Source organism: Mycteria americana, chromosome 5, assembly GCF_035582795.1.
Source record: "Mycteria americana isolate JAX WOST 10 ecotype Jacksonville Zoo and Gardens chromosome 5, USCA_MyAme_1.0, whole genome shotgun sequence".
NCBI lineage: Eukaryota > Metazoa > Chordata > Aves > Ciconiiformes > Ciconiidae > Mycteria > Mycteria americana.
Window position 1 is genome coordinate 17215838 of NC_134369.1, and position 12301 is coordinate 17228138.

The following is a 12301-nucleotide window of genomic DNA, read 5'->3' on the forward strand; positions in this document are numbered from 1 at the left end:
AAGAGCAGAGGCATTGATCCAAGGAAGCAATCAGGTACACGTGTGATTCTTTCTCCACAGAGTTCTCAAAATCTAATCAGAAAAGCTTTTTTGGAACATTCCTCCCAGAATTTTAAACAATCTGGAGGAGACAAACATTTCATCAGAATCTACATACAAAAAGTTTGATTGCTACCAGTTTTTTTTTTTTAATGAATCAAATGGAAATTGTACTTCTGTTTTATGTTACAAAATAATTATGCTTTTTAGTGCCCTATGTTTCTTGGCACTTTTTTTTTTCTTTCTGTGGCCATCTTCTTCAGCATATCTGAGCCTATTCAAATGTCTATGAATCTTGGTAGCTCACTCCTTCAGTGCAGACAGAGCTATGTCCCTGATTGCGTACTTCTCACACCCAATAAATGTCTCTGGAAAGGAGTTAGTCCCTTCCTTGAAGTCTGATAACAGTCAGTCAGAGATGCACCCTAAAACAGTAACAAACCTCCTATGCTCTCTTTGTGCTCGTTTAACCTACTATGTATAAATCCTACTGATGACTGGCACTAGTTATGGTTATAATTAAAGACATGCATTAAGGTAACTTTATTCTACAGCCCTAGAAATACTCTGCTTAGATACTTCTACAAGCAAATTTAATGCAGTTCTCTACTATTTTGGGTGCTCCAGAAATGAGATTGCCTCCTAGAACGTCACAGGCCTCCTGGTGCAGGTACTTGACATAGGAGTAGTTGTGAGGACTCAGCCACAAGTGTTACATGAGAAAGTAATTAAGCACAGATTCCATGTAGCTTGTATGTGAAAGCCCCACCAGCTATACCAGATCCAGACAGACACGGTGTGGTGAAAGAAGTTTAGGTTCCTGTAATAATGATGTAGCAGCCCAGTTGCTCTCTGGAGCAAGGAATTAACATAGCCTAAGAAATACAGTGCCCCTTGCTTCTAAGTTGAGTTATGTGGCCTATTAAGGAAAGAAGAATGAGTGAACTTAAGAGTCCAGGAACATGTAGAATCTGGGGATGGCAACATCAGCTTGAAGATACTTATAAATTTGAACAGGTCAGAATCCCACTTCTTGCTGTCTCAGTGCATTTTTTAATTTCCTCCCTCAGGGCTGGCTGCCATTACTGCTTAAATCAGTGGAGAGATTCCCACTAAATTTCAGGGGTAACTGGATTAGTTACTAGGCTGTTGTACTGGAAAGGCATGCAATTAAAAAAGCCATGTTCTCACTGAGTTGGAGCCAAGGATGACCAAGTATGATTGCTCAAGTGCAGCTGTGCAGTGTAACCCTGATCTGCCACTATGAAGGTAGTTGGTTGCGTTTTAGATGCAAGTGAAACATGGCCTGGCCAGAATCTGCAGTTTGGCAACTTAGACCCACCAGGGCTCTGCCCAGGCATGGGGAGCTGCAACAAGGAATTTGAGAGTCAGAGCCATAATTTCCAAATGGTAGGGTTTGATCTGCAGAAGTTATCTCAGCATAACAACTTCCCTGCAGCCAGTGAGACTTCTGGCAGGTGTGTGGTTTACCAGGAAGAGTCTTCAGCTGGAGAAAATTCTCAGGTGCTTTGCTCTGAATGGAAGGTGTAGGAAAGGTGGTTTTATTAATGGTTTTTGTATAGTGTTTATTTCCTTGTTTGAATGCACCCTAACAATTTGAAAGTACTTCTCTGGAGTAACTACCTATTTCCTACAAATCTTATTGATATGAAGGGATGCCCCCACACTGTTTATCTAGCTCCAGCTGTAAGTCTCAGCCTCCCAAACAGTAAGGTATGCACATGCCCTTATTCTGGTGAGTGTTCCCATGAACTCCTGTGGAATAGTTGCTTCCATAATGCTATGCATATGTTTTGAGGGCTCAGGAAAGACAGGGAAATTACAAACATGTGAGCTCAAAACCTTTGAGAAAATGAAGACTGCCAGTGTTTCCATAATTAAAGATATGCTATGTAAACCGACCCTGTCTCTCCTTTTCCCTTATCCAAGATGAATAAAATGTGAAACAGTGCATTAAGCCTGGGAAGAAAGTTAAGGTTATAAAAGTGATTGCATTTGATGATGTCATGTCCTTTTTGATGACATGGATAAAGCATGTCCAAAACAGTGCCTGGAGAAGGACAGGACTTTTTGGAGGGCACGGATGAACGGTGCAATAAGTGGAGCGACTCACTGCCGCAAAACCACGATCCCCTCCTCCGGCCGCGGCAGCCCCTTACACCCGTCCGGGGCCACGTGGGGCCGCAGCCTCCGCAGGGCTCCCCCCCGCTGGCGGAGAGAGGGGGGTAGAGGCGCCCCGAGAACCGCGGTTCACTCCGTTTTACCACCGACCCTTCTGCGTATCGTCCGCTCCCGAGCACAGTCCCAAGGCCGGGGCGGGCGGCGGGGCACACCCCACGCCGCCGCTTCCTCCGGGGATGCGCACGGAGGCCGGGAAACTTTCGGAGGGAGCCACTTCCTCACCCGGCCAGGCGGGGGGAGATGTCAGATGCCGGGAGGGAGGAGTGAAGGCGGGGAAGCGCCAGGCGCAGCCCCCCCCGCCCGCTGCAAGACGGCCATTTAAGCCGTGGGCGAGGGAGCGGCGGCTGGTCCGGTCCTCCCGTGGCCGGCTGTTCCGCTCGCCCCCTCACTCCGCCCTGTGCAGGGCTTCCCCCGCGGCGGCTCCCGCCACCCGCCTTTCCAGTCAGGGAGCGCTAGAGGGAGCGGCGGGAGGGTGAGGTGCCGCCGCCTGTGAGGGCGGTGAAGGGGTGGGACGCCGGGCGGTGCGGGGCGCGTAGCCCGGCCATGTCTCCGGGGGAGGCGGCGTCGGGCTGAGCGGCCGTGCGCGCAGCGGGGAGCGCTCTCCGCCACCATGAGGCGGCTGCTGCTGCCCCTGCCCTGCCTTCTGCTGCCGCTGCTGCTGCTGCCGGTCGAGGTGAGACCGCGGCGCGGGGGACGGAGTAGGGCGCGAGAGGCGGGGGTCCGCCGCGCCGCGGCCACCGCACCTGCCCCCGCCGGGAGCTGCCCCGGCGGCGGCGCCCGCCGCTCCGCGGGGAGGCGTGCGGCCGGCGGGGCAGGTGTGCGGCCGGGGCTCAGGCTTTGTCCCGCAGCGGGTCCGCCGGTGCCGCCCGGGGAGGGAAGGGGAGGCTGGGGGAGGGCCGCGGCGTGGCCCGGCGGAGGCGGCGCTCACCTGGGGCGGCCGCCGGCGGGATCCCGGGGGCCGCGGGATCCCCGGGGCCTCGGCCTCCCCCGGCGCTCTCTGCCTTCCCTTTGGGGGTCTGAGCCCCGCCTAGCCGCAGCGTGGGGGGCGACCACTGGCCGGCACCGGCGAGGACGTGGTGGGAGTATGATCCTGTGGTACAGCCGCGTGGCTCCTTTCGGGGTGTGAGGCAGCCCCGGTTGTTTACCTCGCTAAGAGCTACCTTAGGTAGAGCAGGGACGGCTCTGGTCTCCCCACTGAGTATTGTAGCCTGCCTTCGTCGTGTCGCTGCTGGTTAATTAGTAATATGTTATTTGCACATTGCCCGTGCTGGTGGTACGCATCACCTGCTGGGTTGCAGCCTTCAAGAGTGGTGTGGAGTTTTCACGGGAAAATCCTGCTGTGCTGCAGAGAGAGTGGACCTGGCGGTGTAGGGCTGCAGGTCAACAGGAGGTGTCTGCCAGCACACTTGTGTTTCGGGCCTCCCTCTGTGCCTGAGCGTGTTGCAGGATGTTCTTCCAAGGACACCTTTCAGTGATGTAAATCAAAATCATCTGCCAGGTGACCTGCTCATCGCATGCTGGCATAGGCTTTCACCCCGTGCTTCTCTCAGCTGATAGTTTACTAGTGTTCCCATAGGAACACTTTGTGAGTGCTATGAACTCTAATGTTTTGGGGCTTGCTGAACTTTTGCTTCCAGACGTACCTGCTTGGCCTCTGCATCAACGGTTTCTGCTACGGAAGCATGAACATGTGTTGGTATGGACCAAGGTGCTCAGTTATCTGTGGTGACAGTTCTGCCTGGCCTATGTTTCAGTCCCACCCTGAGAGCTGCAGAGCACAACTGTACCACTGCTTTAGATTTCTAACTGTTTTTTCCTTATCTTACATTGGCACCAGCTTGTGATTACAGCCAGTGGCTATTGTTAACCTTTGCTTCTTCCTCCTTTTGTGTCTCATTCAGTTTGGGGTACCTTGCAGTGTTTTGTTGTTCCATCTCTGTTTGCTGTTGTACCAAGCTTTGGTTTAAAAATCTCTTCTGAACAAGAGCTAAGACTGACTCGGGAATCAAAGTACTCCAGCATTTTGGAGGAGCTCAGGGCAGGCCTGGGTTGTCCTTGGGTGTAGCCTTGCAGGCTCACCCCGGCAACAGGAGCCTTGTGTGGGCATGTGGCTTGCATTGATTTCTCTTTCTTGAAGCAGAGGAGCCTTTGTGTGAGGATCTGCCAGCTGTGACGTCTATCGTTTGTAGTTTTTCTTCTCAAGCAGCGTATGAAATCCTGTGACGTAATGATCTACTTGTCCTCTAAGTCTGGCTCTTAATTGGTGTCTTGTATGATAAATAATAATAAAAAAAATTGGACCATCTCCTCAATTACATGTACATTTATGCATTCATCATCCTGGGGCTGAGCTGCACACTCCACCCCTCTGGGACCCTTGAGTAGGTCCTGTCATCCCCTGATAGTATCAGAGCTCCCATCAATGTACTACAGGACACAGGTCAGATCTGCAGATTTTGGTGTGGCTCACAAGTTTAGGTGGGAGCTCCCTAGCTCATGGTGTCATGGTCTGAAAATTCGGAAGACTTACAGTTTTTGACAGTCTCAGCTGTGACTTTAGGTGTACCTGTGAATGTGAAGGCCAGTGCAAGGAAGCCTCTGTTCACCAGACCTCTTAACTGGTGCTGGTCAGCACCTTGTGGAGTTTTGAACATTAGGAGCATTTGCATGATCTACAGAGAGAGGTGGGGGGAAAGGTCCCTTAGCAGCTTTTTCCTTAGAGGAATAGGACGTAAACAGAGTCCTCGCTGATTGTGTGATTCTGCAAATTGTTCACTCATTTGAAATCACTAAATTTCAGTGTGGCCACTTGTGGCAGGTAGGGGGGATAACTCATGTGAGAAAAGCGTGTTATGATTATATAGCCCATTAATGCCAGCAGTAAGGATGTAGAGTAAATCCTTGCTTGGAGGGAATGCTTGCTCTAAGCATAGTAGTCTTGTTGGCTGTTCCGAGTAGTGTTCATATGGTCTTGCCCTCTAAAGATCAGGATGGTCTCTAATAGGGAACAATTTTGCTCTTTGTGGTGGGTTCTTTGCAGAGGTTAAGGCAGATGTCAGAGTTATCCAGAGTCATTCATGGTGTGACATGTGTGCAGGTATGGGGACATGGCCTGGGACTACCCGGTGAGGTATTTAGCTGGTGTAAGAAGGCAACAGCAGCTGGCAAGACTGTCAGGCATGTGGCATAAGCTGGACTTCGTGCATTGCCAGTAGGAACTATTGCCCCTTGTGTACAGTCTCCCTGCTGGACCATGAGAGGAAAGGCAGTGAGTCGGGTGGAAGTGGCTCTCGGCTGGATCTGGCCTCTGCGTTGCCTTTTAGATGACTGTGGGGTCGGTAAAGGGACAGCGCTCCTAACACAGACAGCATTGTTGGCCTGAACACACTCAAGGGCTAGGAAGCATCCCGAGCTGTGGAACGGCTGTGTCATGGCAGCTCCTGGGTGGTGTGACAGGCATATGATCTTTCTGTGGCGTCTTTTACTCCAGGATAAGCATCTTCCTTATTTTTAAAGAATTACAACATAGTGGGCAAGGTTAGAGCTGTTAAAAAAACAAACCTTGCTGTGTGTTTTTTATGGGAGCTAGTGACTTGAGAATGATCATATTAGTGATATGACAACATAACATCTACTACTCAAGAGCAATGGACTTTTAAGCTCCAGTGTTTGTGTGCTTGTTTTGGTGCTTAGAGTTATAAATGCCTTTTATGTGGACCTAATAGCTTGTTCTTACAGCTTATTGCACGCACAGAACTCCTACTGATACTGTGTGAGTCGATTATATAGGATTATGACTTAATTACTGATCTGAATTTCCAACCAAGGAGTTTAAATGAAGCACCATCATATCTAAAATGTGGGCTTGCCATGTGTGTATGTTGCATGTCAGTTAATTTCTGCTATATATTGGTCTTTGTTAATTATCCTTGTTGATTCTTCTCTTGTATGGTACTCTAAATTTTAGTTTGCGAAATTATTCTGGGTAATCTTCAGCACGTGAAAGAAAAAAAATTTGAGAGTACCATTTAACAAAAATATTTTGCAACTACTTTGTGAGATAGGTCTACATAGAGCTCATTTAGAGCTTTAAAAAAGAATAAAGCTTGAGAAATGTGAGGCTCCCTTGCTGCTACTGTAAATACACTTCTGGGGTAAAACCTTTAATGACCACCATTAGAAACACAGGTATGGGCATCAGTGATCTGGAGACCTGAGCAGGCCTGGACTTACGCAGTGTAGACCAGAAAGGGAAGCTGTGGCTGTGAACTGAGTTTGCTTGTGTTGGGGCTTAGAAATACACTTCCCATCTGTCAGGGCAAGTTACTTTTCTGTGATGACTGACAGTTGATGCTGAAATGCAAAGGCTTTCATTTTTGTTTAAAACTGCAACACAGGTTAATTTAACGTGCTTCTTTATGTTCATTACAAGAACACACAACACAAACACCTTCTGCAGTACTCAATAGATGCTTTGTTTTCAACGTGGCATGGATGTGTGTAGCGCTTCCTTAGCTGCATAGGCTGACTGCACATTGCAACACACTCGGATGGTTTCCAATTCTTTGATTTTAGTCTCCAGCCAGCAACATACAACAAAATATCTTCTTCTGCATGTTTGAGATCAGAATTCAAGCCCACAGTGGAAATGTTGTCTGTGCAAACAGCCACGCTATTATTAGTACTTCCTCAATTATGTGAGCTACATGCAAGTCTTTGTTGAGGATTTTCATGGCATGTAAATTTTTTTGGTTGGAGTTTCTAAATATGAGAGAGAGAAATTGCTACTGTTTTAAAATCTTTGTTTATTGTGTAGGGCATAATCTATATAATTTTAATTTATGCATTTCCTTCTTCATACTAGAATTACAGTGTATCATAGAGTAAGCGTTTCAACAATGTTAGAGAGTGGTTGGGGACTGGAAATTTGATGTTTGTAGGTATGAAGCCTGTCTCATGTCGTTTATTTGGGGTTTTTTGCTTGCTTGCTTGAAAGAAGATTCCCGATATGAGCAAAGGAGAGAAAAGCTATTAAAACAGTCAGTGGCTGCATATCTGGTTGTTAGCCTGATGTGACTGCTTTTAGTTAGATTCCAAAATTTGAATGTAAATAGTACCTTGAACATCATGAAAGGTTGCTGGAAATGTAGGAGGAGCTAGCTGAATTTTCTCTAGCAGAGAGGGCCTACTGCTATGTAGGAAGGGGAGAGTGAAGGAGAACGTTGCCTTAAATGGAGACATCAGCAGGAAATTTAACTTTCAGCAGGAGATGACTGTGCAGGGGAGGACTTTAATTGTGGGGGAAAAAAACGACTAAGTGTAGGTGAGCATGTGCTAATATGAAATGTTAGAAGGCACACAAATGTGTGATCAGGCATGTGCACGAAGAGAAGAACAAAACAGATGCACTGCTCTGGAAGGCTGCACCAAGGCTTTTCTCTAAGTGCTTTCCAGCTGTTCCTAAATGTATCTGCACGTAAACAGGCCTCCTGGGGCTATTAATCCAAAATTCCAGGAGAAAATCCAAGATTAAGTAGGAAAGGTATTTCTGTAATCCAGCAAAGAATGGACACGTATGTGTGGTCCAACCAGAGCTGGATCGATAAACTTGTGGCCTCATTTAGTTACCTTCTAATGCCATTCATGGGCATTCAGTGGAAAAGGCAGGGCAACTCAGAGTAATGTCTGTATCTTTCCATAAGTGTTGTTGGTATTTGGTACGTCACTGAATGTATTTAAGGTTATGTTCCTACCGTCACCAGGAAATTGGAAGAATCCCTTGGTATTAGAAACCACACAGTCCAACCGTCACTCTTGTCCTCTGACTTGTCTGAGACACCTAGGGCCATGTATGAAAGCCTCTTTCTCCATCTGTAGAAATGTAATGGGAGAAAAGGAAACCGTGCTTTTAACTGCGTCTCAGAATAGAGGAAATTGTGCCTACAGCTACAAACAGAGGAAGGAATGATGTTGGCATCTGCTGTGGTACCAGACCTGTGGGGTCTGTAACTGATCTTGGCTTTACATGGTGCTTCAAACCCAGTTGGTGTGTGCGAGGAAGAGGGCTAAAGCCTGTGTTTGATGTGGGTCCTGCTTTAGGGAGGAGAAGGGACCACTGGAAGGATTTAAGCTCTTCTAGCCAATGCTTAGAAATCCCTTTCTCTCCAGTGCCGCATATCTGCTTGTTCTTGGTTTCCTTTTCCTATTCTTCTTGTACCTCACATTTGTTAGGTACACTTCTGACTTTTCTCATTGTTTTGCACAGTTTTAGCCAAACTAAACAAGTAAAATAAATATCTAGTATGTCATTGGTAAGTTCCTAATGCATGCAGAGTTTTTCTTGTGTACTGCATCTGGGGTTCTACTTTAGGCTTTAGAATGTGGGGGGTTTTTTTAAATGTTGGGTTGGGTGTTATGTTTATTGGAAGACTTCATGGTTTTTTGGTTGATTGGTTGGGCTTTGTGGTGTGCAGGAATCATAGAATCAGAGAATGCTTTGGATTGGAAGGGACCTTTACAGGTCATCTAGTCCAACCCCCCTGCAAGAGCAGGGACATCTTTAACTAGATCAGGTTGCTCAGAGCCCCATCCAACCTGACCTTGAATGTTTCCAGGGATGGGGCCTCCACTACCTCTCTGGGCAACCTGTTCCAGTGCCTCACCACCCTCCTTGTCAAAAATGTCTTTCTTAAATCCAATCTAAACCTGCCCTCCCTTAGTTTAAAACCATTGCTCCTTGCCCTGTCACGACAGGCCTTGCTAAAAAGTCTATCCCTGTCTTTCCTAGAGGCCCCCTTTAAGTACTGGAAGGCTGCTCTAAGGTCTCCCCGCAGCCTTCTCTTCTCCAGGCTCAACAACCCCAACTCTCTCAGCCTGTCCTCGTAGGAGAGGTGCTCCAGCCCTCGGATCATTTTTGTGGCCCTCCTCTGGACCTGCTCCAACAGGTCCGTGTCTTTCCTGTGCTGAGGGCTCCAGAGCTGGAGGCAGTACTCCAGGTGGGGTCTCACCAGAGCAGAGTAGAGGGGCAGAATCACCTCCCTCAACCTGCTGGCCATGCTTCTTTTGATGCAGCCCAGGATACGGTTGGCCTTCTGGGCTGCAAGTGCACATTGTTGGCTCATGTCCAGCTTTTTGTCCATCTGTACCCCCAAGTCCTTTTCTGCAGTGCTGCTCTCGATTACATCATCCCCCAGCCTGTACTGAAACCGAGGATTGCCCCGACCCATCTCCCCAACCCAGGAGAATGCCATCTACATACTGTAGTACTGTTTTCTGTTTACTGTGCACCATATGGGCCAGGGATTGAGTATAAGGAATAATTTGTGTGAACTTCACCCGTATTTCCCCCATTGAAGGTAAGCAATTTCTGCTTCTGAGACTACAAAATCATCAAGTAAAGACTTGAACATCAGGTCCGGAGCTTTATTGTAAATTACAGTCTGTCGCAGCCTGGTAAGCGGATGCAGTCTCTTAGTGTATCCATGTTGGAGGCTGTGAGTGTTTGAGAAAGGGCGAGGGTGACATCTGGTCCTGGCTCTGTGAGTGGGTCTCTTCTGTGCCCGAAGGTGCTGGAGCCCTCTCTCCCATCACAGCCCAGGTGAGAGGAGGGACTTAAGTGCCTGGGAGCTTTTCCTTGTTAGGATTTTATAGTTTGTATCTAAAACACAGCTGGCTCTGTGATTAGGTGCATTCTCAGCTTAATTCCTTACTTCCTTTTGGCAATATTTTGATTGGGGTTTTTTTGTCTGCCAGCTTGCAAGGAGTTGGGTTGAACCTAGCCTGAACGGGAGTGCTCCCTAAAGCAGGGATATTTGTGCAAACCAGCTTTGTAGAAGCCCAGCCTGTCCTTGGTTATTGGGGGATCGTAGCTTGGCATGTTCTGACAGGTTTAAATGCATATTTTAAAGCCTCTGCTTTTACTAGTTCAGTGGGATTTTTTTGTTTTGTTTTGTTTAAATAGAGTGTATCAAGATGAATCATTCATGGTTTTAGGATGTCTTGGTAGATGGGTGGTAAGATAGGGTACTCTACATATCTCTATGAAGACTCCTAGCCAAGGTTATGATGTTATACGTCTTGTTCTGTTTGCTGATGGCTCATCTCTGCAGTGGGAGATGGCTCTGGAGTGTGTTTTCTCCCAGGAATGCCGGTGACACTTGTTTCTGCATTCCCCATCATGGAGCTTAGACTGAGCTTTCTCTTATTGTTTCCTCTTGTGCACTTGGATTCTCTTAAGTTAGAGCATTTTTAATAAGCTTCCTTGTTTATTTTCTTATATACACACATGAACAGGTCACTGCTGGCAAGTCTATTTCTACATACCTGCTTTTGAGTCCTCATTTTCACATTACAATTTCTACCAACTCTGTCCCTGGAAATAAGGAGAGAGCCATGCAAAGGGCAGGTGGGTGCCCAGCCAGAGGGCTGGCTTGGGAGCGCTATATTGCCTCACCAGACAGGAGGATGTTGCAAGGGACGGGGCAGCAGACCATGGCCAGAGAAAGGTGCAGCTTCATTTTGGGGCAAGCCAGCCTCCATATGCAGCAAAGCATGGGACCATCTGTGATATTACCAACCATGGAAGCTTCCTGCTGCCTCCCTCTAGTGCTTGTTGTGCCTGCAATATCAGTAGTCCCAGCACATAAATGGAGGTTGCTTCTTTTTGCTGCCTGTCCTCCCCAGGGTTTCCTCATGCCCAAAGCAGCTCAGCCAACTGATTCCCAGAGTATTCCCTTGAAACTTTGAACTTAATCTTGCCAAAGATGTCATGATACAGAGGGGCAAAGGGGAGAATTGCAAGAGTTCATTCAGTTAGCTTCATCTGGCTGCAGCCTGTATCAGCTCAAGGACAGATGACTTGTTAGTTACTGTCTGAATTCATAGTAAGAGGGATCGCATCTTTGTCTTTATTTGTCTAAACTTGCCCTGCTGCTTGTCTTTGTGCAAGGTGGCCTATGCATTTTGAAGTGGAAAGGGCAGGGAGGATGCTAGAGTGGTAAATAGTGTCCAGCTGAAAATAGAAGAGGCCTCCACCACTACCAACATCTGAAACAGGAAGAATAGCCCTGATTGGAAGGGGGACCAGTTTTCTATGCTGGCGAGGATTTGGGGCAAATGACTTCTCTCTGAGACCAAAATGTAGCTTTTACTGAGAAAGAGAAGGGCTTCCACCATTACCCTCTGGGATTCAAGTGAAAGAAACGCATGTTAGTAGTTTCACTGTAGAAGAAAGTAGCAGTGTGGAACTATCAAAAGAGATTGAGTCAGCCTTGCCAGTGGTTTTATTACAATATTAGCCATGCCACGGTTTCAGTGTACTTTTTAAACATTAAAATGTGACTTACTATGAAAACTAGTGTGAAGGGAAAAAATGGGTGCTTGTGGCTGACATCAAATTTACATATGCAAAATTATATTGTGTTAATAAGGGAATTTAGGGTTTTCCTCCTTTTGTGATGACGGTCAGTTGTTTTCTCTGATTCTGCAGGAACTTTATATACTTATAAATGCCTCAAACCAAGGGAAAAATAAAATGAACGGTGATAAATTGGTAGGGTCCTTTTAGGTCATCAAATTTTGTTTTCTTTAATTATTTTTCTCCAGTGAAAGCAGATATGGGAATTCTAATGTCTTCTTGATGCTGCAAATATTATAATCACCCATTTATAACCAAATTTGGATTTGGGGAATTGATAGTTTTCCTGCTATATAATTATGCTTTCTAAATTCTAGTGTTCTTTCAGTCTGCTTGCAGGATCAGCCACTTCTTCTAATACTAGGCTTGGAGTTCAATACCAATAAAAACGTACCTGTTCTGGTCAATTTCGATGCAATTTTTTTTTTTTTTTTTTTTTTGAAAAGTAGCCTGTGCCTGGTTAACGAGTCTTTGATGGTTTCACCTTCTATGGATTTATACTTTTTTTTGTAAAGGAGAAATACAAGAAGTATAGCCACAATTTCCTTCCCACAGTCTTTGTAAATGTGTATCTTCAACAAAACTGAAAGGGGGGGGGGGGGGGGGGGAAGCTCTTTCTTTGGGGAAGTTCATTATCTTTGGTTC

The 12301-nt window shown here is 46.8% G+C and overlaps 1 protein-coding gene across 4 annotated transcripts in view; it reads left to right on the top strand.

Annotated features, from left to right (window-relative positions):
• Positions 1-2576: 2576 nt before the first annotated feature.
• Positions 2577-12301, top strand: part of PTPRJ (protein tyrosine phosphatase receptor type J) — a 78576-nt gene continuing 68851 nt past the window's right edge. For all 4 annotated transcript variants that reach the window (XM_075502302.1, XM_075502305.1, XM_075502303.1 and 1 more), the window contains exon 1: positions 2577-2914. In XM_075502302.1, the coding sequence (XP_075358417.1) occupies positions 2852-2914 (63 nt within the window). In that variant the 5' untranslated portion in view covers positions 2577-2851. The remainder of the gene's footprint in view (positions 2915-12301) is intronic.